Source organism: Monopterus albus, unplaced genomic scaffold (genome assembly GCF_001952655.1).
Source record: "Monopterus albus unplaced genomic scaffold, M_albus_1.0 scaffold493.1, whole genome shotgun sequence".
Lineage (NCBI taxonomy): Eukaryota > Metazoa > Chordata > Actinopteri > Synbranchiformes > Synbranchidae > Monopterus > Monopterus albus.
Window position 1 is genome coordinate 61,899 of NW_018128373.1, and position 26,120 is coordinate 88,018.

At 40.1% G+C, this 26,120-nt stretch overlaps 2 protein-coding genes across 3 annotated transcripts; both read left to right on the forward strand.

Annotated features, from left to right (window-relative positions):
* Positions 1–8,356: 8,356 nt before the first annotated feature.
* Positions 8,357–14,819, forward strand: tmem196 (transmembrane protein 196). Its single transcript, XM_020587999.1, has 5 exons — positions 8,357–8,503; positions 10,589–10,645; positions 12,850–12,985; positions 13,995–14,113; positions 14,197–14,819. The coding sequence occupies exons 1-5, from the start codon at positions 8,357–8,359 to the stop codon at positions 14,266–14,268; spliced, it is 531 nt and encodes a 176-aa protein (XP_020443655.1). The 3' UTR covers positions 14,269–14,819.
* A 1,010-nt stretch (positions 14,820–15,829) lies between these two features.
* On the forward strand, positions 15,830–20,466 carry polr1f (RNA polymerase I subunit F). Of its 2 annotated transcripts, XR_002273810.1 has the most exons (5): positions 15,830–16,178; positions 16,515–16,656; positions 18,127–18,335; positions 18,617–19,137; positions 19,172–20,466. XR_002273810.1 is itself a non-coding variant. In XM_020587988.1 (4 exons), exons 1-4 carry the CDS (start codon positions 15,883–15,885, stop codon positions 19,074–19,076), a joined length of 1,107 nt encoding a protein of 368 aa, XP_020443644.1. In that variant the 5' UTR covers positions 15,830–15,882; the 3' UTR covers positions 19,077–20,466. The 2 variants fall into 2 exon arrangements, 1 of the variants encoding a protein (XP_020443644.1); XM_020587988.1 differs by having other exon boundaries at positions 18,617–20,466.
* Positions 20,467–26,120: the final 5,654 nt, after the last annotated feature.

Sequence of the window (26,120 nt, forward strand, 5' to 3'; positions counted from 1 at the left end):
GGGGGGGGGGGGGGGGTCTCTTTCTCATGCAGAAAGCTATTTACAGGGAAATGCGATGGATTAGCTGAAGCTCATCAATAGGGAGCGCCTGCTCACCCGGTGCTTTACAGACTGGCCACCAATCGAAGGGAATTTCAATATTTACCTACATCCTCGTTTTGTTAGTTGCAGTTAAGCAAACACGCAATTCGCTAATTCATGTTAGTGGATGAGTGAGACTTGTTTAAGTATTTTCCTTCCACGCTAATGATGATTCATTTGAATGACTTTAGGTGTGAATTTTGACTCACGGGCCATTGAATACAGATAAACAACAGGGTGGTTCGTTTTAACATCTATCCATGAGCCAATTTAACGATCATATTACAATTACATTAACTGGGCAGATAGTTTTGTTCTGACCTATTGTACATATGTTATTTGTCTGTCACACACACACACTCCTGCAAACAGAAGTATATAAAATGTATTCACACACTGTTGGAGTGAGATGAAATACACAAGGATTAAAGGCACCCAACACCACAAAGTCACATCACAAAATGCCAAAACAGTCAAAAGTGCATTCATCAGTCTACATGAATTAAATCGATCGTTTCATGTATTTGTTTTATACAGTGTGGCTCCGATGGCATTAGTACCCCTGCAGAGGCAGATCATGAGGAATTGTTTAGTGTTAGGCTGTACCGGAGATCTTTGAGTTCTGAAAATCATTTTCGAGCTGAGGTTAACAATTGTTTAGGTCCTTTTGATGAAGGAAAGCAAAGCAACAAATTACTGAAAAAGTCTAGTTTGTGTTGGCCGCTACAAAGTATTAACTTAAGGGGGCTGAATAATTTTGCACGCCCAATTTTTCAGTTTTTTATTTGTTAAAAACGTTTGAAATATCCAATAAATTTCGTTCCACTTCATGATTGTGTCCCACTTGTTGTTGATTCTTCACAAAAAATTACAGTTTTATATCTTTATGTTTGAAGCCTGAAATGTGGCAAAAGGTCGCAAAGTTCAAGGGGGCCGAATACTTTCGCAAGGCACTGTAGCTGTGGCAGATCAAGATGGAGCTCATTTTATATGAAACTGGACATTTTAGCACAGTGGTTCTCAACCTAGGTGTCAGACCTCTTCAAGGGTCACAAATTAAAAGCCATAGCTCTATAAGGTATGTGGTGGGGTAATGTATTCCATGATGCAATGTAGTGGAGCACATGATGTTTTATGGACTAAATGATTAATCAATCCATTCAAATCATTTTTTAAAATTTAATGAACAAATAATGAAATAGTTCACAATTGCAGAATTACAACATAGTCCAGTCACTTTCAATATAGCTTGATATCACTTCCAAGATGTTAAGAACGAATGAATAAATAAGATTTTATGATAAATGCATTCAATAAAACTACAGAAATTGATTTAAGACAAGTTTCCCTGCCACAGCGTCCTCATGTTTTACTTATTTAGTGTAAAGCAGCTGTTTCTTAGAGTAACATTCTTATTGTAGACACTGACAGACTCATTATATGACAGGGCCCTCTTGTGGTGCCATACTGTAAATAGAAGTCATACCATTACTGAGGGTGAAACAGAACAACAACAGCCTGTTTCTCAGATTCACTCTCTTTTCTGTGTTCTCTAAAGCTTCTCCCTGCAGAGAAATAAAACGGCTTCAAATGAAAATAGGTGAAACAGAGGTGTGTTTTAGCCTTTGATGATGATATGATTACTGTTTTAGTGACTTTTACAGATGCAGGTCAAAGCTCAGGGTGCACGACTTTTCTTATTACACTGGACTCTCATTCATTCAGCTAAAAGGTGGTTTCTGTAATCCCTCACATGACTGTACATTACACAATAGAGAAACAGTTTCAAGGTCTCAGCGCTCTGTAGTAGAGCTGAATCAGGTTGGCTTGCACTCTGCTTACTAAGTCATTCATCTGTCCATCCATTAGAAGCCAGTAGGGACGTGGGTTGGCTGCTGTTTAAGTGTACAACCTCACAGACACTGAGATCCAATTTCACTGTGACTGGAGAAAAAGAGGACACTGGTCACACTGGGGCTCACACAAACATTCCTGCATTTGTGCATGTTTGTGTTAATGTGTGTGTGTGTGTGCATCTGTTTTGCAGCCCCCACTGTTAGGTGTTTAATAATTAATAAGAGCCTTGTTGCTGCCCAAATGCTGAGAAATAGAAGTTGAGGAAGAACAGGAAGTAGTTCTAAAACATAGTTTAGATGTTTTAACTGTTTGAACACAAAGTCTACCATTTAGTGGCCAAACACTTATTTATTTATTCTTATTTTTAACATTGAAATGGTGAAAATGTTACAAAACATTGCTAGAAAGATGAAGATTACTTTTTCCGGTGTAGCTGAGTTTTAGTTCATTTTATAATCCCATGAACATACAGCACATAGTGGGTTTAAAAACAGAGCTCATGCTGACACCATGAGTTGCTACACACACAGATGGTAAACCTAGACACCAAGAAAATAAATCCTCCTAATCAATTGGCCTGTTGATCAATAGTTCTCCCTCAGGAGATGGGGAGCACATTGCAGCTGTCTGACTTACCATTCACTTTCATTACTCATCACACACACATTGCTGTTTCTTTGTATTGTTATGTGGCTATTCTAAAGTCTGTAGTTTGGTTGAATGAAGTTTTGTTTTGCATGTTTTACCCCAGTTTAATCTACAAAGCCCATAACACATGTTTTAATCAATTCTTTTAGACCTTCCAGGCAACATTGAGTTGCCATTCATTTCACTGTGGCATAAGAAATGAATAAATCAACTGATCATTCTTTCTCAAGTTTCATATATTGTATCTCCAACTTGATTTTCATGCCATGCAGATAGGAGGAATAGCATGAAACTCAAAACACAAGACAGTGATGTAAAACAAAGTTTGATTTAGTAAAAACACTCAGTCCTGCAAGACCACCAATTCATTTAAGAATAAGAGGGCAGGTGTTTGTTTGTGTGCATGTGCTTGTGTGCTTAGAGCGATGGATAAAATTTAAAGGTGACAATGTAACCATGACAAAACAATCACCTCACTGACAGGTAAGCCAGGTCACGTCAGGAGAGAGAGCGGAAGAGAGAGATGCAAATAAACAAATAATGTTTGAGGAACAAGAACACACAGGCAGAAATGCAAACAGACAGCACAATGTGCTAAAAGACATGCAGATGCTGAGTTCATTGTAGATGAACAGTATATTCTGCTGTTTTTGAGGAAAGGTCTCATTCTTTGTAACTCCTGAAGTCAGTAGTGGTAGTCTATTAATTCCATTATTGGTTTATGAATATGTTAATGGATGTTAAGTTTGCATGCAGACTAATGAGGCTACTATAATTTATTGGGTTTGTTTTGCATATCTGGAACAGCTGTGGTTAAAAAACAAGTTACAGCCAATTGATGGCTGATAAATGTCTACTGCTGGTGATATGTCTCTTTATTCCATTTACTTTTCATAATGAATAATGTCTCCACATATTATGTGTTTATGTGTGTGTCTGTGTGTGTGAGGGAGAGAGCAATTTCTTGTCATTTGTTGAGGAATATGGGTTTGCAAACCTGAACATGTGACAGAAGCATTAGAGGGCAGAACTAGAAGGAAAGTCAAAGGAAATGGTAATATTTTACTCTTTATTCATATTCATTTTGTTGAAAAAACTTTGAAAAAATCAACTGGACTTAGATTTCTAGATCAAAGACATTTCACCTCTCAGTATGCACTCTGCTGGAACTCTGCTTAAACACTACCTACTTCCAGTTTAGGGGGCACTTCTATAGGCAGCAACACATCTACCTTACATTCAAGGTGGACAGATATAATGCTCTACTTCTCCAGTTTTTAGTCTCTCCACAAACTTGCTAATATAGACACTTTATATTGAGGGAAGCATCACCTTTTCTTACAAGCAGCTAGGCCCTGTGTCACTAACCCCTTTCACTGCAAAGGCATTCATTAATCCAGCCAGTAGTGTGACCTTTGACCTTCAGTGACTGACACTGTCTCACTGTGTGCTCATCAAGCTCAGCCTCTTGTGGGAGGGGGAGTGATGGATACAGCTTTGAGTCATGAGGTGAAAGGAGAGCAGCATGGAGATTTGAGCAGGAGTGTGTGCTTCTCCTGTGCATAACGTTAAGTGGAGGACACTGAAAAAGAGCTAAATAGAGAGAAAGGCCTGGTGAATTAAATGCCTATCTGCTGTGAGCTCAAGAGGGTGAGGTGATATTAAAATTGGTTGTCTTTGTCAGAGCACACAAGAATCTACTGATTCATTGCATATTTTCTCTTCATCTCCTCCTCCTCCTCCTCCTCTCAGTGTTTTTTCTTCTCTCTGTTCTTCTCTCCTTCATTCTTCTGCAATACCGATGTCCTCAGTCATCCTTCCATTCCTCTGCCATGGTCTCGTCAGTGCTTGCTCCATCTCCTCCTTTATCTGCCAACTTAATCCAACCCCACTCCTCACACAGATACACACTGCTACACACCATCCTCTCAGGTTCAGGCACTTTCCTTAAGTCATCAGTAAAAGGTGAAATACAACCTGTCCTATTTCACTCCCATTCCTTGAGAAAAAAAAAAACCATGCAACAGGAAATAAGTGATGAACAATCCATACTCCTGTTTGACAGAAAGGCAGTTACAGTGTGTGTTTGTGTGTGGCAACATCTGGGGCTCAGGGTTTCAATGCTTGCCATTTTCCCTTCAACCATTTGCAATGGGACAGAAAAAGGCATGTCCAAAGACCACCTGGAGCCTTCTGCAGCATTCACAGTGGCTTCAGTTTTTGCACACCTTACTGTGATGTAGATATAATCTTAAATGGATAAAACTGTCTTTTTTTTCATCTAAACTCATTGATCCATCATGACAAAGTGTAAAACATGTTTTTAGAAAGTTTTGTACATTTATTGAGATGTGTCTAGCAGTCCACCTGTGGCAAACTGAATAACATTTTGAATGACACTCACCTTTTTATACAATGTCATGTCAGGACTTCACATTTTTTCCGATAGATGAGTATATTTTCTTATTCAGGTGTGCTCATGCCCTCATAATTGCCTGAAGAAGTCAACGTGTGGTTAAGGCTGTGTTATGCCTGTGCAGATTAGGAACAAGATAAACTGAAACACTACTGTGCTGTGGGAGTACAGTCCAGCCCTCTAGTGCACAGCATGGTTAACTGGTGCACTTGTCTTAACAGGCAATCCAACATCAGAAAACATGGTGTCAGAGCACTTCAATTATTCCTCATTCATATCAGTGTATTCCAAAGGTTCCCAAATCCTTTAGGAGACAATGTAACAGCAGACCAGCTGTCGGACCTGTAGCTGTCACAAGCCTGAAGCATCTCAGATACACAGACAATCCCCAAGTAGCCTGTGGTGCCTTCGATCTCCCTCACTCCTCTCATCTCCTGGGAGTGATGATAGATTGACGTGTGCCCTCATTATAGGTCAGCAGCCATATATCTCCTAATGATTTAGAGCCACACTGAGAGTGGATGGCACCACTGAGATGCTTATAATGGGCCTCCGGGGGAAGCTGTAGTTCCAGGTACCTCCTCTTTATCCACTTAGCTGGATACAGTGTTATATATATATATATCTCCACTCTGCTGCAGCCTTGGGCCAACATAAAAGATACACAAAAAAGTGCAGGACTGTGTATGTGTCATTCTTTTCCTGAAGGTCTGGCTTTAATTGTAGTAATACAGCACTGTCAAGTACAAAGTATGCACAGTTTTCAATGATAGTCTGTTTGAACAAGTCACAGTTTTGAATCATTCCTTTCAATCTCCCTCAGCTGACAGACTGCAACAAGAAGAAGTCAACAATCAAACTGATCTAAAACCAGCTTTAAAATAGTTTAGTGTGAGTAAAGATGCTGGCTCCTGTGATTCAGTCAGACAAAGACACTGCAGTCCTGCCAGTGCTTGTAATAGGAGGTAATTTAGTGAAATTAGCTACAGTGAAGGATTAATGCAGAAGCAATACATACTGCTGCCCCCCTCCCTCCCCCTCCCTTTCCAGCCATCTATTTGTCTCAGAGAAAAGAAAGTTTGAGAGCTGTTATTGATTTATTGAAGCTTGACTTGTTTTGGAGCTGCCTTCTTTTTCTCCATCATGTGTGCTGATGGATGAGGGCATGTCAGCAGATACTATCTTTCCTGTCCAGTCCAGCTGTCACCCATAAAGGAAAAGTTCAATATTTTAAACAATTGTAAAAAAAAAAAAAAAAAATTTTTTTTTAAGAATAATAATATTTTAGCACATATTGTTATTTTCTTATTCTTTTGTTGCATCTATTTATAGCCACATCTGAAGGATGGACCTTGTTGGTCTGCTGCCTGCACATACAGTATATGAACTCAACAGACTTGGTAGCATTATGGAGGGTCCTATCTGATAAATATACATCCGCACACAGCTTCCTGGAGCTGTTTTCGTCACTGAACACACTGGGGGGCCAGAAGACCTGACATTAAGCACTTTTATTTTTAGCTCACTGCACCGTACAGGAAAAGTAGGCTACAGCACCACCACTATGCCGGTGATAGAAAATCCTGCTGTTTATAATTAAAACAGTAAAAAGCAGGCCAAGGTGCTGGAGATGGGTGATGTTGGTTGGTGTTGAATGGCAAAAAAAAAAAAAAAATCTGAGAGAAAGAATGTGTAGTATGTAAACTGCCATTGATCAGAAGCTATAGTACCGTTCACGCAAAGGGCCAAAAGCTGCATCTTATCCTGACTAATAAAAGTCTGTTAGGCTGAGTCAGCAGCTATTTCTATTAAAGCCTCTGCTATAAAATATACTTATGTAACCAAACATACAAGCATGATGGAGAACAGATGCCACATTTGAGCTGGCCAAAAGTGACTCTGTAAAATTTCACTGACATCTTTTAAAGACTGTTCGAATAGAAATATTATAGAGTAATGGTCTATATTTATTTTATCATCCAATGAAAAGACTTAAAAACAATAATATTACAGCTTATTTATTTTGTGACAAATACCTCGTACATCCATCACCTCTTTCTTAGTTTTGTCTCTTCTACTCCATTACAGTAGATGCCTCATTGTGCTCTAACATGAACAACAATCAGAGGATCTGAATTATGGATAAGTTGCATTACAAACACAAACATGGACTATAAAAAATCAATCTGCTGGTATGTAAGGCAGTAAGAGCTGTCCTCTGTACCAGAGTTGATTGATCATTGATCAGTTAAAAACCTTTACATTCACATATAGAAAGCTTGAACTAGTTGATGTATGTTTATGGGATTGTGTTTGCTACCTGAGTTGTACCTGTCTGCACAAGCAGTTCTTACTGGGATATATTTATTTTGTCTACCTCTATCATGCTACAGAGAAATATCACTATTGCATCATCGTAATCCATTGATTTATCTTAACAGAAAAAATCAAATAAAAATCACCAAATATGGGGATATATGGTTTTCCACTCCACAGCAACAACTGGTGACTTTTATAAAGGTTAAGTTGTTTCAACCCCAGGAATAAATATTAAACCTATGATGTTGAGTCAGCACAAATGCTGAAACTCTGGACCAAAGTCTATAGACATTTTAGTTCAGTTGTACAAAAAAGAGATAATGACTAGAAGTCTAAATATTATGAGATTGACAAGAACTATTTCCACAGGGAACAGCAAAAAAACTCAGCTGTTTAGAACGCACAGGATTTTGTATTTCTTTTGCATCATATTGCAGTGTGTTTTTGCCTTATATACTGGGAAAAGCACCCTGAGCTGTGTTTTTGTTGAAAGGTGCTGCTAATTATTTTGTCACTAACTCGTTTATTCTACTGATCCAGAGTCTGTAGACTCCAGCAGCTGATGGACTAAAGCGACCTTCCGTCCTCAACAACTATTTAGCGTTTGAATGTGTCCACATGCGCCGAGGCTGCGACTCCTTATCTCTATAGAAAAATCCTGGCGGCCCCGTGTGGTGCGCGCGCGCGTGTGCTCGAATGTGTGTGTGCATGCAGCGGCGTTTAAGTACCCTGGTCAGCTCCGGGTGGCACACACGCACACTTCAGCTAGGGAGAAACTTCACCGGTGGGGTGTCTTTTTACACTGTCCAACCGCATAGCCAGCTATTGCCCCCCCTCCAGTTTCACACACTTTGCTAAGCAAGTTCGCTCCAACCTTCCCCCTCTCCTTGGACCTAGTTATTCGGGTAACCTTTCTTCTCCAGCCGAGCATGAAGCAGTAGAGCGCGCGCCGCCGTCGGAGCACTGAGAAGCGGGCTCCTCTCTCCCCTCTTGTCCGTCTCCTCCTGCTGGAGCTGGAGAGATGCCCGGGGCAGGATGTGCTCCAGTCGCAAGATCTTGTGGAGCCTGCTCCTCCTGTCCTTGGTGGAGGTGGGCCTGGGTGTGGCGAGCATCGTCCTGGGAGCCGTGGGCATTAGTTGGGTCCGGGGCGAGCACAAGCCGCAGCCGCGCGATGCGTCGCCGGTCTGGAGCGGGCTCTGTGTACGTCCTGGTAACAACTATTTTACTTTATCCCTTGTTAGGGCTACTTTCAGAGAGGATACGTAATGGAGTGTTGAGGCACGGCTAAACTCTGAGGAAACTATCAGCCTTTTAACTTAAGAAATGTTCTTAGCCTTCATTCAGAATATAGGCTAGAGTTGAGTATTTAGAGTGTATAGTCTATAATTGGTCCTGTGTTCACTTAAATGCTTCATATTGATACTAAGCTTGTGCTTTAATAAACAATTCTCTGTTAATATCATACACATTTCATTGTTTAAGAGTGAACAGTTAAACAATTCCTCATTGAGATTTACTGGGGTATTAAACTGATTTTTGTTCATGCTGGTTGCTTGATCGGTAACAGTGTGCTTTCAGTCTAAAATATTTTGGACGCAGTATCTTTTTCTATTATGTTTGTTTGTTAGTTCTTTGGCTCCCTAAATGCCTCTGTGCTGGAGCTAAAGATCAGTTTTATTAATTCATTCCTGAATTGTTGTTCAGGGCTTAGGAAGGTCAGAGCTTTTGGTTACAATAATCCTCTCACCTTTCACCTCCTGTTACAGTGCTGCTCTCAGCCTCATTGTCTTGATTTTGCTGATGAATGTTGAAAAGTTGAGTTTCTGACACTTTTAGTGGCCATAATTAGCCATATGAGCTACCTTACCGTGACTGCTACAGCAGTTGGGGAAACAGTTCATTTGTTATTACTGGGAATTACTGTACAGTAAGTGCCCGAGGCTCAGGCGATATGAGTCATAAAGAAGCATCTGTGTCTGGGTTTAGCAGTGTTTGGAGCATCTGAGAGACTTGGGTGGGTGTGCAAGAAGCAGAGATAGGGAGACAGACAATATATATATAGGTTGTGTGTTTGATATTCCGAGGACAAGTGCATGTCCCCATACAGAGACTAAAAATAACAATGCATTGCCTCTACTCACTGTTAATATCTGTCATTCTGTCAGTCCAGGATCAGCTTCTTCAGCTGTGCCATCGATTTCCATTGTTGTTCAAATGTGATTAGAAACACATTAGTAAAACACACCAGTGCACTGGGTGACGTTTCCTCATTTCAGAACACAAAAAACCTTGTTATTTGTTTAAATGTTGCCTCAGAGGCTCCAAATGGCCATTAACTTTTTACAGCATTTGAAATAAGTAAGAGTCCAAGGCTCATGCACAAGATCTCTGGATATTTTTAACAAATACTATGGTCTTGTGGTTCGTAATGAGGAAACATGTCACCCAGGGCAGCAGTGTGTTTCACTGGCGTGTTTTTTTTTTTTAGACAATGGAGGTCTATGGCACAGATGAATAAGCTAATTCAAGACTAACAGACTGACATATATTAACAGTGAGTAGAGACTGTTAGTATTAGTCTCTGTATGGGGAGTGTTGAAAATACTGTTAATATAGAAAACGGCCAGTCTTTTTCTTTAAGTCCACAGAACACATTCTTTCCAAAACTGTTAACTTGGTAAATTTATTCTGCTGATGAAAGCCATTAGATAGGATGCCAGAAAGCACAACAAGACATCGAATAAGTAAAACTTCAGTTACTCTTCAAAGTATCAACAGTCACAAATAAACCTTCAAGCTTAAGTGAAAGTAGAGTGGTTTTAAGTTGCATATAAATACTAAGATATAGAAAGTGAAAATTAGAGAAAGCCAAGGAGAAGCATCTCACACACACACATACATGCACATTACAGCTTCCATCAACTTTTAGCAGAACCATACAGCTCGTAGATCATCATTGTCCCACTTGCAAGTGCATTGTGCCACCATAATACACTGCTGTGCTGTTCCAGTTTATTCTCAGTCACTGACACCCAGGACAACATGGCTTCCTGCTAGAAGTCCACAATGACACATTCTATTTTTAGAGACACAAAACTGCATCCAAATGACCGAGCGAAAGGAATACAGTCACACTTCCTGTTGTCGACATGGGTGGAGAACGTGATAAAAACAGGTTATGTTGTATATTTTTTAACCTGTAACTTCATTGACAAACCACAAAAGCTTCTGTAACATTTACTTATTTACTGACCTCTTGCTTTTCAGTTTCTGCTTTGTGGGATGTGTGGAGTGCTGTGTGCTCGAAAGAGGACAGGACTTATTGTAAGTACTTCTGCATAGTTTTTGTTTTGTTCTTCTGTTTCTCATTGTCTTTTCTTCTTTTATTAGTTGGTGAGAGCTCTTTCTATAAACAGCATACATATTCCTGCTACAGCAAACAGGAACTGCTCCACAATAATGAAACCTACATATGGGGAGTCAGTATCTTAAAGGAATAGTTGAACATTTTGGGAAATACAATTATTTGTTTTTTCGCCAAGTGTTAAAAACAGAAATACACAAATGAGCTTTAAAGGTACTGGTAGGTGAATTGTGTTGCCTTTGGAAACAAGTTAAATGTTTTCTCTTAATTCCTACATTTGTGCTAAAATAATCTAAGTGGCTGTAGCTTCATATCTCTAAAACAGGTTTGAAAGCAGTAGCAAGCGTCTCATTTAATCCATACAAAAATTTGACACTAATATGCCATTTTATTATTTGCCAGACTATTTATGGTCTGGCAACTAGAGGAGACTGCAGGAAGAAACCCCCTTAAATAGAAATTTGTTATTTTTTACTCTAGTTTTTTTTTACAATGAAATAGGTCTTTTTCCATTTTTGCTAAGCTAAGCTAAATGGCTACTGGCAGTAATAACAGTTTCTTTAACATTTCAAGCTTTAAAAAACACACAAAAAAACTAAATGTTTGGAGAACATTATTTTATCTTTGTCTATTATTATTGTTTTGCTTTAAGCTGCTCAGATTTATGTATTCATTATTGATCCATGTCATCTGTTACAGACTTCAATGATGCTGTAGCTACTGTATCTGAAAACAAAATTCAGAAATAGATGACAAGCGTTTAGTGAGGCAAAAGAGCTTTGGGGCCGATGATGGAACTCAAATCATCATTCATTATGTTTTGGAAAGCTGTGTTTTCCTTTGAAATGTTATTAATGTTGCACACCATTGATAATCAGTGAAAACCCAAAAGAATATGATGTGCATCAAATAGAAATCTATACTCTGAAGTGTATATTTTGTATAATCATAAGTGCGCTGTCTGAAGGGTGCAAATATATGTATGCTGCGTAAATATGCACACTGATAACACACACAAGGCCTGCATATTTTACCCCTGCTGCCAAATATCCCTATGTGTTTGCATGTGTTGTTGTCTGAGCAGGTGCATATGGGGTGCTCTAAAAAAGACATCTGAGGAAACCAGAGGAGACAAGCAGTCACCTTTCCACTTCTTTTCCTGTCGCTCCTTCCTTCTTTTTCACTCAGTGATTGTCTCACAGTCTCTCAGTGACTCTGAGTCCTCATGTTTCTCTCTGACTTTCTGTCTCCTGTAGGGAGGGCGCTAATGATGTTACAGTGTCAGCACAATCTGCTGTAACAGAGACATCCCTCAACCTTTTTCTCCCTGCATCTCACTCTATACATGCCCACCTACTGTTGTTGTCGCCCTCTTTTCTCATCATGCCTTTCCTTTTTTCATTGTGACCATCCATCTCTTCTTATTCTCCCAGTTCTGATGCTTTGACTCTCTCAAACCTCCTCATTTTCTTCCCTTCCCTCTCTCCCATGTCTGCCTGTGGGGTGATGATTGCATTAGGTTTGTTTGGCTCAGGACTCCTGCCAGCCACTTTTCACACTTCCCCAGATAATGACCGAAACTGGAGATGCCCTTTTCCATCTGGTAAAGGCAGTAAAGGCATCTGTGCGGGGAGCAATGAAAGAGAACCTGCTCTCTAAACACAATACACAAACACACAGGCATACATGCATATACGCAATCAATGGGGAGAGGAATTAAATCAATTGGATTTGATTCTGCTAGAAGTACAATCAGATTCTCATATTGCCCAGTTACTGAGAACGATTCTAAAGAAGTAATCCCTAAAATGTGATTGATACTGAAAGCAAAATCTCACCAACCCTCCAGCCCGCAAATCAGACACATACACAAACACAAATATAGCAAGCATATTTACTAGCCGTGCAATATCTCTGGAAGAGACAGCGCGCTTTGAGAGCAATGCAATTTTCTAATAGGAAATGAGATTTATTTTGACTGATTCATATTACTCATCACAGCAGCCATTGTCCAAAACAGCAGAATGACAAAGATGGAAGCTCAGTAATAGTTTGTACATCTCCCAGTCTCATCACATATTGCCAGTTTATTACACTTTTGTTGACACGATATAAATTATGTCATTTGCACTAGCATGAACCGTTCTCTCTGTGTGTCCCTCAGATGATCCTGTTTTCAGCATGCTGTATCTGTGGTCTGATTGGCGGGATCCTCAACTTCCAGTTCGTTCGGGCACTGAGCAAACGGCCGGACTCGATGCATTCAGTCCACCTGGCTGCTATGACTCTGGCCTGTCTGGGTAAACAACGAATTACACAACACAACAAACCATAGTGCAATACAACACAACATGAAAAGTTTATGACTGTGACGTGTGCATTCTGTGAAAACTTATGAAAGTTGCTGAAATATGTCTGTGTTAATGTGTCCAAGTTGTGTCCAAATTAGAGCACAGAGTTAACCCTCAAGGGGACCCCAAATATACAGTAGGTTCCATGAAAGCATAATATCAGCTGAAAACACTGTTTTTAACCCTACTAGACTGACTTCCAAGTTGGCCAAAAATGCAGGAGCCATGTTAGGGCATTACCCTTTTCAGTGTTAATTACTGACAAAAACCTAACCCCACACAAACAGCTCAGGGTCTTCAGCGCCCCTGAGGGCCATAAGCCTGAGGGTAGTTGCAGAATATTCGCTTAGGTCATGTGTTACTGCAAAAAAGTTTTTAATTAATTTAATTTAATTTAATCCCAAAAAGGATTTTCTTCTGAGGCTCCCATAAACTCCATTTCTCCTACCACTCTAGTGTCTTAAAGCTACAGTATGTAGCTTTTTTACAAATATGTTTTGTTGTAGAAATCTGCACCAAAACTTCTTAATGTGGAGAGATGCTGCTGAAGCCTCCTGTGGCCCAGACTAATTGAACAGCGCTGACAGCAGTGCAGAGATATTAGCTTCTAAAAGGTTTTGAGCAGGACTGGCCTCTCTAACCAGTCAGAGATTTTCAGTTATTTCTATTTGATCAATAAGTTTTGTTGCATTCTCATTTGTTGTAATTTCATAAGGACAAATATCTGAAGAGTGTGGTGGAGCGTGGCAGAGTGTAGCAGATTGTAGCAAAGCACAGTGGAGCAGCGTGAGGGAGTGCTGAGCAGAGCACAGTGGATTGATTTGGAGTTTCATGCTAGTGCTACCTTAAGTTACATACTGTAACTTTAAAAAACTCTAGGAAATCCTACACATGTAACATTCTTTAAAATGACCTCCACTGTTTTTCCGGCTAGTTTCCTTTTTCCTGTCTTGCCCAGGGATTTCATCCTGTACCTTGTCAACGTGGTTGACGTGTCGCCTGGCCAGCTCTGAGCAGCAGAGGATGTTCCTGGAGAGGGAACACTCATTGCACCATTCACACGAGATGACCGAGAAGGTATAGGAGAATATGACTGCAGCGATAGCCTGTGCATGTATGGACAGTCAGTTACCATGTGTGCTTGTATGTCACACTGACAGGAGATCCTGGATAACACCAGTAACAGTGTTCCTCAGATCTCCTACAACGGACCTGCTGCAGCATCACCATAATGACGCATCACCAAAGGCAACCTGCACACACTGAAACAGAGACAATGGCGATGTCTTGCTCTCTGTCAGCAGACAAATGCAGCAAGTTCTTCCTTTTATGTGTCCTTGGGCATACACAGTAACTATATCCTGACCGCAGGGAGTCTCTTGCCTTGGAACCCTCTTGTCTTCCTCCACAGTAAGAAAGACATTTTGACAGACAGTGGGAGGCGTATGTGCTTCTGAATAATTATGCAAACAAGGGTTCAAAGACCCTCTGTTCAACTCAAACCAAAGCCAGGATGGCGAGCTGACATTTGGGTGACAATTCAGGTGACAAACGTATGCTTGACATCATCTGACCTTTAATCTAATGAGTAGGAATGATTTTATCAGCTCAGATGCCTCAAAGTGATTAGTACAAAAGAAGCATGCAGCTGATTCCTTTGTTTTGAAGCACTTGTGCTTATGTCATTTTTCTCTTTCTGTCTTGTTAAGGATTTATAGAATGCAGGTACAGTAAACCCTATGTCTGATAATGGAATGTTCTGACATATATATCCATGCTTGTATACCAGGAATTTAATCATATCTATAAATCAAACATATTTTTATAAGTGCTTCTTATAAAAGTGAAATCAATTAAAGTATGAAATTTGAGTGATGCTGATGAATTATTTCAATGCAAGATTTTTTTCATTGTAGTGATATTTGATACATTAGTTTGCACATACACATTGAACAACAAGATGAGTCTAGTGTTATGATCCCAAATATGCAGATTAGGCCCATGTAATCATACTGAACAAGACCGATGGCTTCTGTTATGTAGAATGTAAATGTGTGTAGTATGTTTTAGTGTATGTGTAGTCTCTGAGTATATATGTGCATATTTCTGTAAGTATGCAAGAGTTGTATCTATTTCTCAGCTGATAGCCACATTGCAGCACTTTAATCAGTACATTTAAGCAGTTTTATTATCTGTATTTAACTTTAAAAATCAAGTGTACAAAATCTAACATAGACAACAGGCACAGCACACTGTTACCATAATCAGCTTAGAGCAGGATTTAGGAAGTCCCAGCATTCCTATGAGATCACAGTGAAGTGTGTAGTTCTACTTAGGGTGCACACACTTGTTGTGAAGTAAATCTTTTTTTACAGCACCTCTCAAACTTGGCAGTAAAACTGTGTCACAAAATAAAAGGGGGAATGACAATAAAAACAATATCATGCAGCATGCACACAGACACAGCTGGAACCTCTTGTGAAGAGAAGCTTGACAACCTATGTGGCTCAGTACCTTGTCGTGGTGGTTGCTTATTCCAGAGAGTGTTGAACAGTGATTATGTGTGTGTAATAATTAGTGCCCACAGCAGCAGAGGCTGCTGGGAATGCGTGCTGACTATTTATGAGTGAATGGGCCACTGAGCCCCAGAGAGCGCCACATCTGCACAGGACTAAAAACCTGACATCACTTTTAATTGTTCTATTATTACGATTATATTTCCGTTTTTCTGCTGTAATGCCACATCTTCACCAGCAGATGGCAACGTAAACAAATGTTTAACATGTGGTGAACCTTTCTCAAAGCGGAAACCACTCGTTGTTAATCTTCCGGTTTCCCTAAGCAGCATGGCGAACTCGAGGCAGGCTGAAGACGACCAAAAACACGTGAGAACTAGTGAACTCCCTGAAGTTCGGACTCATGTCCAGTCGGCCGATGTACCCCTCATACCGGGCAAGGCGGGCGAAGCCCTGTGCACGATCCCGTCATTTGCCGCCGCTTCCGCGCTGCTGTCAGCGCCGTACTCGTGTTTGGTCATGAACACGCACAGGAGACACATCGCCCTGCCAGCTATGTACCTGAACAAGAAGAAGACCGGGATAAAGTTGGAGCTGGATGCGGAATTGCTCAAGTTCTCCCAGAGGTAACCAAGCCTGCGTGTGGTGTGTTTATGTTGCTGTCGCCTGTCGCCTGTCTTGTGATGCCGTGTGGTGTGTTTATGTCGCTGTCGCCTGTCGCCTGTCTTGTGATGTACACTAACATTGTGATAGCACCTAAAACCTCTAGCTAATGTGAGTTCAGGTGAGAGGTGGAAGATACGCAGTAAAGACACTTGACACATTTGTGATACTGGGCTATAAATAAAACTTGGTAGGACTGATGAAAATGTTCCATCACATAGTGAAGCAGTGTCACATCATGTTATACTGTATCAGTGTGTTTGTATGCCTGCTCAACATGTTCCATGGGTTTCTTGCAGTATGAAAGGAGTACCTTTAGCCTACGACAGCACCAGGATACTGGGCCAGTACGGAGACATTTATGACGACAGCGGCTACATCCACATGGACATAGAGGCCAACTTTATTGTCTTCCGACCCAAAAAAGGACGGAAACTTCTGGTTAGATTTACATTTACATTATTGATTTGGGCGTCTCATTCAGAGGTGCTTACAGTACTTCCCATTTGTAGCATGTGTCTGCTTTCATACTCCATGTCACAAGAGTGAGATTTGTTTGCCTCAACAAAAGAAATGTTTTTTTTTTCTCTAACCAGTATTGCAAACAAGAGTAACATATACAAAGTCAGTCAATAATACACCATTAAATGTGTCAAAGAATAGGAGAGCATTCATATGGATGCTCAGTTACAAGTTAAATGATGTTGACCCATTATTTGGCCTCAAAGAGGTGGGTGTCAGGTGATTACTTTTTAAATCTTCAGAGCCCCAAAATAAGCAAAACCATTTTCCAGACCTAACCTACCCTTAACACAAAGCATCACTGAACCCTGTCCTCACCCAGGCAAAGAGTAGCTATGTGGCTTGCCACACAGCTTCTACATTGTGTTTGCTCAGGTTGAGTAATGGCTGGCACCTCTGAGAGCCAGGTCTGCTCAGTTGGCCAACTACTGACAGTGTTCTACCAAGATGAACAATTCCAGCGAGTCTGTAACTATATTATCACCAACACACGTTCTGTGTGGGTGTAGGAGTGAAGGCAAACCTACAAAAAACAACCTTTACACGTTACCCACTATTGCAAATCCATTTATTTCCACTAGGGAAGCCAATGATGTATTGATAATCGCTGTTAATAATTGAGTCGATTTAGAATATATGTTAGCCAACAATGCAGAAAACGAGGACGTGTGGTGTTAACTGTAGAAAATGTACTGTAGTTTGCTGTTTTCTTACAGCACTAGATGTGCCTCTTGCTGTTTAATGCGAAAGAGTTAACGTGTTTGCAGACTACCCGACTACGAGCCACACCAGCTGTAAAACAAGTGCACCTTCTTGCCATGTAAGAAAGAAACAATGGAGCACAGCTTTCTGTGCTCACACTGATGCAGCTGCGTTGATGAACGCTGCAGCATGAACTTTCTACTAAGTTGCTGTCTGATCTAGCTGCTGTCTCAGGCTCTGTTAACGTAGGGTGGGAGGCGACTGTCAGACAGCCAGCTGCACTACTAAAGTTCAGAACATGCATTAACATTACATGCTTCCAACAGGATCAACATGTTAGTGATTAACTGTATTGTCTTGCATAAAACCAGCATTGAATTGGCCTGGCCAGTTGTTAAAAAGCGACAGACATGAGTGGAAGCCATGCAATTTAAAAAAAAATATCATCATTTTGTGTTGTCTTATTCATAACTCAAGTAACTTGACTCTGTGTTTACTTCATCTTTAAATTCTCAATATAGTCAGACTTTATGGCAAATATAGATCACATTAGAAGATAACTGTTTTAAATATGAGTATGTATGTCATAAATTGTTAACAGTTAGCCGATAATTGATTTTTAAATTTTGTAGATTATTGATTAAGAAAGTGTGCATCCCTAATTTCCATCGTGTTTTCTGTTCCCAGGGTACGGTGAATAAACTAGGAGTAAATCATGTGGGGTGCCTGGTGCATGGCTGCTTCAACGCCAGCATCCTGAAACCCAACCTGGTCTCTGTAGAAACCTGGAGGGACGCTGGACCGAGGGTCGGAGCAGCGCTGGAATTTGAGGTGACTGCTCTGGACGCTGACACTGCTGGAGTCCTGCTGATCAGAGGACGACTGGAGGGGACTAGGCAAGTGTGCAGTGGTGGAGAAGGGGTGGCAACAAAACAAATCTGGAGTCTCCTTTTTTCCTTTTGCTTATACTCAATAATAAGCATTTAATGTTTTAAGTAATATTTTTAATTAAAAATGTATAGTAGAAATCTAACTTTAGTATCACTGACAGTGTACTTTCTTAGTCTGACTGTTTTCAATTGTAGAAACTGGTTGTATAACATTTTAAAAGTACATTTTCAAGATGTGTTTACACCCTTGATTGATTGAATACAGTGGTTGTGTGTGTGTGTCTCAGGGTCCAAGAGCTGATGGCTTTAGCTGAGAGTTCAGAGTGCGGCATCCCTGCAGACCAGCCAGATGCACCGGGCACAGAACCCACCCCAGAACCCACAGAGGGATCTTCTGACAAGACCCCGAAGAAAAAGCAGAAAAAGAAGAAAGACAAAGTCAAAGAGGAAGAGACAGAGGAAGAGGTAATGCCCTCATACCTACAGGATGGCAACACAACACTGGAGCTAAATGGAAACATAGTCAGTGAGAAAAAGCAGAAAAAGAAGGAGAAACGGCTGAAAGAGGAGGTGGAGCTTTCTCCCCTGGAGGTGCACGGGAGCGACTCCAGCGGCTACATCAGCGACAAGCCCAGCAAAAAGAGGAAACATGAATCTGGTAGTGATGTCACATCTGGTTTTAGAGAAGACCTTGATCTACCAAAACCCAAGAAGAAGAAGAAAAGTGATATTGAAAAGTTTGCCTGAAAAATGGATCATATATTCTTTGGAATTCAGGTAATTGTATGCAGTGATTGAGGTGATACCCAACATCGTTAATGACACTGGTGGAGTAACTGACGTGTCGTAACACAAGATTTCTGTAGAGACATTTTGTAGAGTGTGGATGAGCACAAAAGAGGATAAATGCAGGCTTGACAGATCAGTCCTTACTGGATTGCAATTCCCTTATGCTGCCTGATGAGGGAGCTCAACGGCTGCATACATCTACAGTAGAAAACAAAAATACAGGAGTTCAGCCTTGTCAACTCCATCTGTTGGCATGAGAGGCCAGGTTTGTGTACCAGATATGGAGCCAGTGGGACAAAAATAAACTGATGCAAGACAACCAAACTCATTTCAAGAAACATGTTTTTCTTACCTCTTGTGCCTCTGTGAAGTCTTTGACAGGACCATGTTGATGAAGGCTACAAGGGAACAAGAATATTTTTTTACTACCTAATATTCACAATTTTCCACCTGAATCACAGTATGGATCATAATGACAAACAGTGCATTCATTAATAATGTTTCACTGATGTTTTTCAGTGCTGCATGAACCAGTTTTCACATGGTATTTTTTTGATGAAGAACCAAAAGATAAGGAAAGCAAATATTAAAATTTTCACTCCAATTAGAGTTCTGTATTTTGATCCATTTAAAATGTTAACTCTTTGATGCTGACCAGTGGGTGTCAAGTGATAAAGTGCTGAGAGACACTCTGAAGAAAAGTGTGTTTTCTTTACCCCCACTTCCACACACAAACGTAACAACCCCCCCTACCTTTCAGTGGGGAGTCTAATTAGCTGTGAGGTGCAAAGAGTTTGAGAGCTTATCAGGGGCTGTCTAAAGAGGATAGATAAGGAGCTGCAATTAACTGGGCTCATCTTTGTCACTCCTGATCATATGTTTCTGTCAGTGAGGTCAGCTGCTCCATTGTGCCTCTTATCAAAATTCTTTGTTTCTTTTCAAAAAAGCATTTCCCATATTAGAACAGAACTTTAGCCAAAAAGAGGACTGTTGCAGGGCTTGTCAGAAAAGTAATTATCGGTGTTATTTGTTTTAAACTAGCTGTTGTCCTTGACAATTATGATTAACATTTATAACTGCAGACTTAAGATGAGAAGTTTCACATCTGTATGGTAAATATGAAGCTATTGTAGCATAAAGACTGCAAACAGCCAGCCTGGCTGGGTTACCAAGAGATATAGATGCGTGTGTATACTCTCCGGCCACTTTATTAGGTACACCTGTACAATTGTATGCAATTCAATGCAACATGCTCTCTATATTTCTGTCCGTGATCTCCCTACTGTTGTTATATACACCAGTGGTGTAACAAATAAGACCTGAGTGCTTCTAGTAATAAATTGAATGTGAAATGTTACATGGTTTATCCTGCTTCCAGTAGAATTATGCACTTAAAAACACACACACACACACACACAAATCTCATAAAAGCCTGTGCTACACACATTTTAGCCTTCAGCAGAAGAGCATTAACTCCACAATGTACTTGTAATCACATAGTTGTTGCAAATAGCTCTGTGTTTGCAGAATGGCCTCAGACTGTCAAACCCTCACTGCCGAGCTGTGCAATTACACAATAATTGTAACCTTAAGATAGACATTTAAAACAATGATCCAGAAAGTTGAGTTGATTGTTTGGTATTCCTGCCATACACCCCTCAAACCTTTATTACTCTCATTTGCTCAATTTCAACCCCAGTCCACGTGCACCTCTCTTGCACCTGTACACCCTGCCTCCATCACCACATGTATTTTGTCATTCCTCCTGTCACTCCCTCATGCGGACCATCCTGTTTTCCCTCTCCTCCTTCTGGTTGTCTTCCTGATTTATAGGAGGCGGTGAGTAGTTCACACACATTCCACTTTTGACACCCCTCTTGCCACTGGGCTCTCGTATCTAGACTTGGTCATTTATCTTCATGGTCTTTTGATAGAGAGTAGAAGAGGGAGAGTTAAAAGATGAGACAAAAGGAGGGGTGTTGTTTTTGTTAAGCAGGCCAGACGGTCTTTTCATGCACCTCTTGCTGATTCGATAGGAGTGGTCTTTAGTGTGTGTGTGTGCGTGTGTGTGTGTGTGTAGGATGGATGTGTGTCTCTGTGTCCACTGTTAGTTTCCAGGCCTGGAGGCTCCTAGGTGAAAGCGCCTGCTGAGTCTTTTATGTAAAACAAACGATACCCTGATGCAATGCTTGGGTTTTAGGGGACACACACAACCCATACCACACACTCACTGGCTCCTTCTGCTCTTTAACTCGTACAGACACACCACATCCACAATCCACAAATCCTCATCCTTGCACACCCTTATTGGCCAGGCGTAGTTACGTGGTCGGCACTCTGCTGTATCCCAGAGCCCCAAATGGCAGAAGATCATAAAACCTTAAGTGTTCCACCAGTCAGAGTTGTGCAACTATGGCCATATATCCTCCAACACAGTCCAGGCAGGGCTGAGTCGAATGAAAGCCCATCTCTCACAGGCTTACTGACATCTATGAACCCCTTTATAGCATTTTCAAAGGCATTTCTGAGAGATTTTTTTAAACTCCTGCATTGCAACTTTTTTTTTTTTTTTTTTTAAACTTGAACAAACAAGTCCTACTAACAGAGTCAGCGGGGCTGAAGTGCTAAACTCTCTCCCAAGAGATCAATGTCTGCACACATGCGTATACGAGCGCACATGCACACACACACACACACACACACACTATTGACCCAAAAAGTAAAGCTTACTATTGAGCTGGATTCTCATAGTTAGTTTGTTTCCTTGGCACCCAACACCCATTGTCCTACCCTCAGTAACCTTGGCGACAACAGACAGGTGTCTCCTCTGACACCATTTTCACTAAGGTAATTGTGTTTGGGTCTGTGTGTCATTATTTTGTGAGTACTTTAGGTAGCTATGTGTTAGTGAAACATCTGATTTATTAAGGTCAAATAATAGAGCACGATAGTGTTGCCTCTACCTCAATCCATTGATCTCCAAAATGTTTATGACCTCATCTGCATGTCACATTACACATGTGGACAGAGGTAGAAAGTAACAACACTGGGGGAGTATGGCTGACGTAAAGTTAAAGGTAGTAATACTTCTGTTTTCTGTTTTGTGAGATGGGGCAGTTGAAGCAGTTGTTGGACATTTTTGGAAGCAGGTTTATTCAGGATAGTTGATTTTCCTCATCTCCATGCAGTCCTTATGCTATTTCCCAATTTTTTTCTCAGAACCTTTCATGTAGATTTGAAATTAGTCTTTATTCAATTTAACTGTCTCAATTTCTATGATATGTTTTTTATGGCTCAGTGATACAAATGGTTCTGCCAAAAATGATTATTTTTTACTCAAATTATACTTCAAGAGTTTAGATACAACACTTTTATCAGTTTTGTACAAACTAAAAAAAAGGATGTGGGGCCTAAAGAAGAGCCTTGAGGAACCCCATAAGTAAACCTTTAAGTTCAGCAGCTTTTACTGCATGTACATATTTACTTTTGCTTTATGTTTTTAACGTAGGATTTAGTTTTTTATTAGTAAATGTTCGGTACTTTTTATGCACATAGGCAGATGGCAACATACCAAATCAAATCAGTGTATTTATATATCACTTTAAAAACAACATCTGGTTGACCAAAGTACTTTACAAGGACAGGTAAGAACTAAAATAAATAAGATCAATACAGGAATAAAACAAAATAGGAACATAAACACATGAACTACACAGAATCAATAGTTAAAAGAAGGAAGCATCAGACAATACTATGTATTAAAAGCCAAAGTGAATAAATATGTTTTAACCAATGATTTAAAGGTTGTCAAGTCTATAGATGGTCTAATATTGGGAGGTAAACTATTCCACAATTTAGGAGCTGCAACGGTAAATGCACGGTCACTCCAGTGTTTGTATCTGGCACTGGGCACCTCTAACAAAAACTGGCTTGATGATCTGAGCCCAAACCATTAAGAGCCTTAAAAACAAAAATCAATAGCTTAAAATGAATTCTAAAATGGACTGGAAGCCAGTGAAGAAAGGCCAGTACCGGGGTTATGTGGTCAAATTTCCTGGTACTTGTTATGAGACGAGCCGCAGCATTTTGGACCATTTGAAGATGAGAGACAGATGACTGATTAACACCAAGGTAACATACGATATGTGTATCTTGCAATTCTGTATTTGATACACATTTAACACATTTAAATGTACACATTTAAAATATTTTCATATTGCTCAAATCTCACTCTAATGTATGTTTCCTTCATTGTTTGGTTATTTTTGATATCCATATAACATTGAACCTACTTTCCACATGTTTTATTTGCCCTTTATCATGCAGCTTGTAATATTTTATTTTTATGGACCTACCTACTTGTATCTTTCTCTGTGTGTGTGTGTGTGTGTGTGTGTGCGCGCACTCTTCCCTGGCTAGCCAGCTCAGTGAGATTAATAGGGCTCAGTATAATCAGGAGGTAATGGGAGGCTCATAGGTGTCTAGACAGTGTTGAGACCAAACCATAACATCTACACCCAAAACACAGGGAAAGTGCAAGACAGAACAAAAGGTGAAAAGGGTGACTTGGTTTTAATCTTAACTATGGGCAGCAATTGTAACAATCAAAAGAGACAGTTGTAATATAGAATGAGGCCAAATCACATGAGCATAGACATGGATGGGAAGGTGAACACAGTGTGGAACAACAAGCTAATCTAAAAAATGTTGCCACTCCCTAAACCTTTTGCATATAAATCGAGAGGAAAACAGAGAAGTGGAGAAGAGTAATGAGAGGAGGGGTAAGGAAGGGAACACAGCATATCATGAGAGCTTCAGCCACAGCCTCCCAAAACCACAGTAAAAATAAATAAGCTGAGACTGGGAAAAAAAATTTTAGCCTGGAAAAAATGCTCTCATGTTTAGTCGTGTACAGGACAATACCCAGGATACAACTAAATGTTTTATTACTAAATTTATATGATAACTGTCAAACTGCAGGGCTAAGCTGAGGAAAAAGGTCAAGATAGAGAAAAAAGAAAGAAGGAAAGGTATAGATAAAAAGAAAGTGAAATGTGGGTGGTCATACTGACAGTGATGTGTACATTATTGCTGGAAACACACTTATAAAGTCATTGACAAGAAAATGAAAGAAACTCCCCTGATCTATGAACCATCCACTGACTTGGGCAACTAGGTTAATTTTGATTAATGATCTCTAAAAATGGCGAATATGCAATATGGCTTTTCAATGATGAACCAGCTTCTTCATGATGACAGGCTTGGAGACATACAACAATGGTCCAGTGCAAATTTGTCACAAGATGCAAAAAAGAAAAGTATGAAGAAATGTACAGCCAGTTGTTGAGAAATAGCCTGTGCCAGAGATACATGGTGTGCAACTATGAAGCTTCTATAGTTTATCATAAGTATAAATGCTGTGGATTGTGTTTTTTTTTACGTCCTGTAATTGTCCAAACCAGAACCTATGTAATTCTTTCTTCATTTTCATTGTGAAGCTGTACATAAGCACATTCTTTAAACATGATATGTCAAGAAGTGTTTTCCTTCTGTTGGCTAAGAATTTGCAAAACACTGGAAATCATCAAGTTCCATTTACTGGATTCTACATAGTGTGTATTTGCTGTAGTGAAAGCTTAAGGTTATCAGTGGAATATAGTCAATTTAATGATAAAAAAAAAGTTTTACGAACTGCGCTTTTAAGGCAGTTCGTAAACCTGACTATGTTGCTGGCACCAGAAAGCAACAACCTCAACACACATCCAAAGTTCTTCTTAAGCTTTTGCCCTGTTTCAGCAGCTGAATATGGAATTTGGTGGTCTTAATGTGAGGAGAGACTGTTATTGCTGTCTCTTTTCAGAGAATGGCCATCTGCTGAGGAAGGGCACAAGTTATGCTTAAATCCTTTGCAACCACCAAATTGCAAATTATTATTGCAAATTAAAGGACTTAGTTATGTTTATAGACTAATGAAACATTTTTTCAAACTTTTTAGCAGCATAGGCTGTTAATGTTGTTTGTATTTTTAACACGCCTGTGGTAGAAATAAGTTGCAAGATTACAAGAATGGAAGATAAATTGTATTGGGATGCCACTAAATGTTGTGGCAGCTTGAGAGAGTGCTGTTACCGGCCTTCTTCCAACACTACCTATGATCAGTAACGCAGCTGGGAAAGTAAACAATAATTCATTCAAAAGTTGTTTTTCTTCAGTGCTGTCTTTATGCTTAAGCACTTCTGGCACTACACTGAGAAAAAAAAGTCTAATCTAGTATCTAAAACTGCCATATGTATACATATTTCAAATAAATGGTTTCAATATAAAGAGGGGAAAGCCCTAATTCAGTGGATCATGATTTATCTCAAGAAAAACAAGACAAACCCACTTACAGTCAAAAAATGGCATGAGGACAAACTGACACTGCCAAAGTGACTAAGGCACACCACTCTTATCTTCATTATTATCATCATTAAAGACTGGCATCAGTCTCTCAGGCAGCTCAGCATGCACCAGACATGAGAATATGACTCTTTAAACAAATGAAACATGGCACCCTTAAAATACACAGTAAAGAGCGGGTGACCTTTCAGAAAACAAACACAGACATTACTCAGACAGAAAAGGCAGAGTGGGGGTGAACTGAGGCAAGGTGCTGACATGGGTGAGGAGTGGGTGGGGAGGTCCATGATAAGATTTTTAGTATGGTGGTGGAAAGTAGGAGCTAACAGGTTGGATTAAGAGAAGGAAGGTAACTGAGAAAGGACAAGCTGAGGGCTTGTGGCTTGTGGTGGCCTGGTGAGTCGGAGACTTATGTTTTGAGGAATGGGGAATAATGCGGGGACGCAAAGAGATATATGATGTGGTAGTGGAGTTTATCCAACTTCCACACATGCACATGCACACAAGCATGAATCCTACTGTTAGATATTTTTAGCCAGATAGATACTGGATAGATACTTTATGTATTAGAAATGTTTAGTGGAGATAGGATGTCTAGTTAGA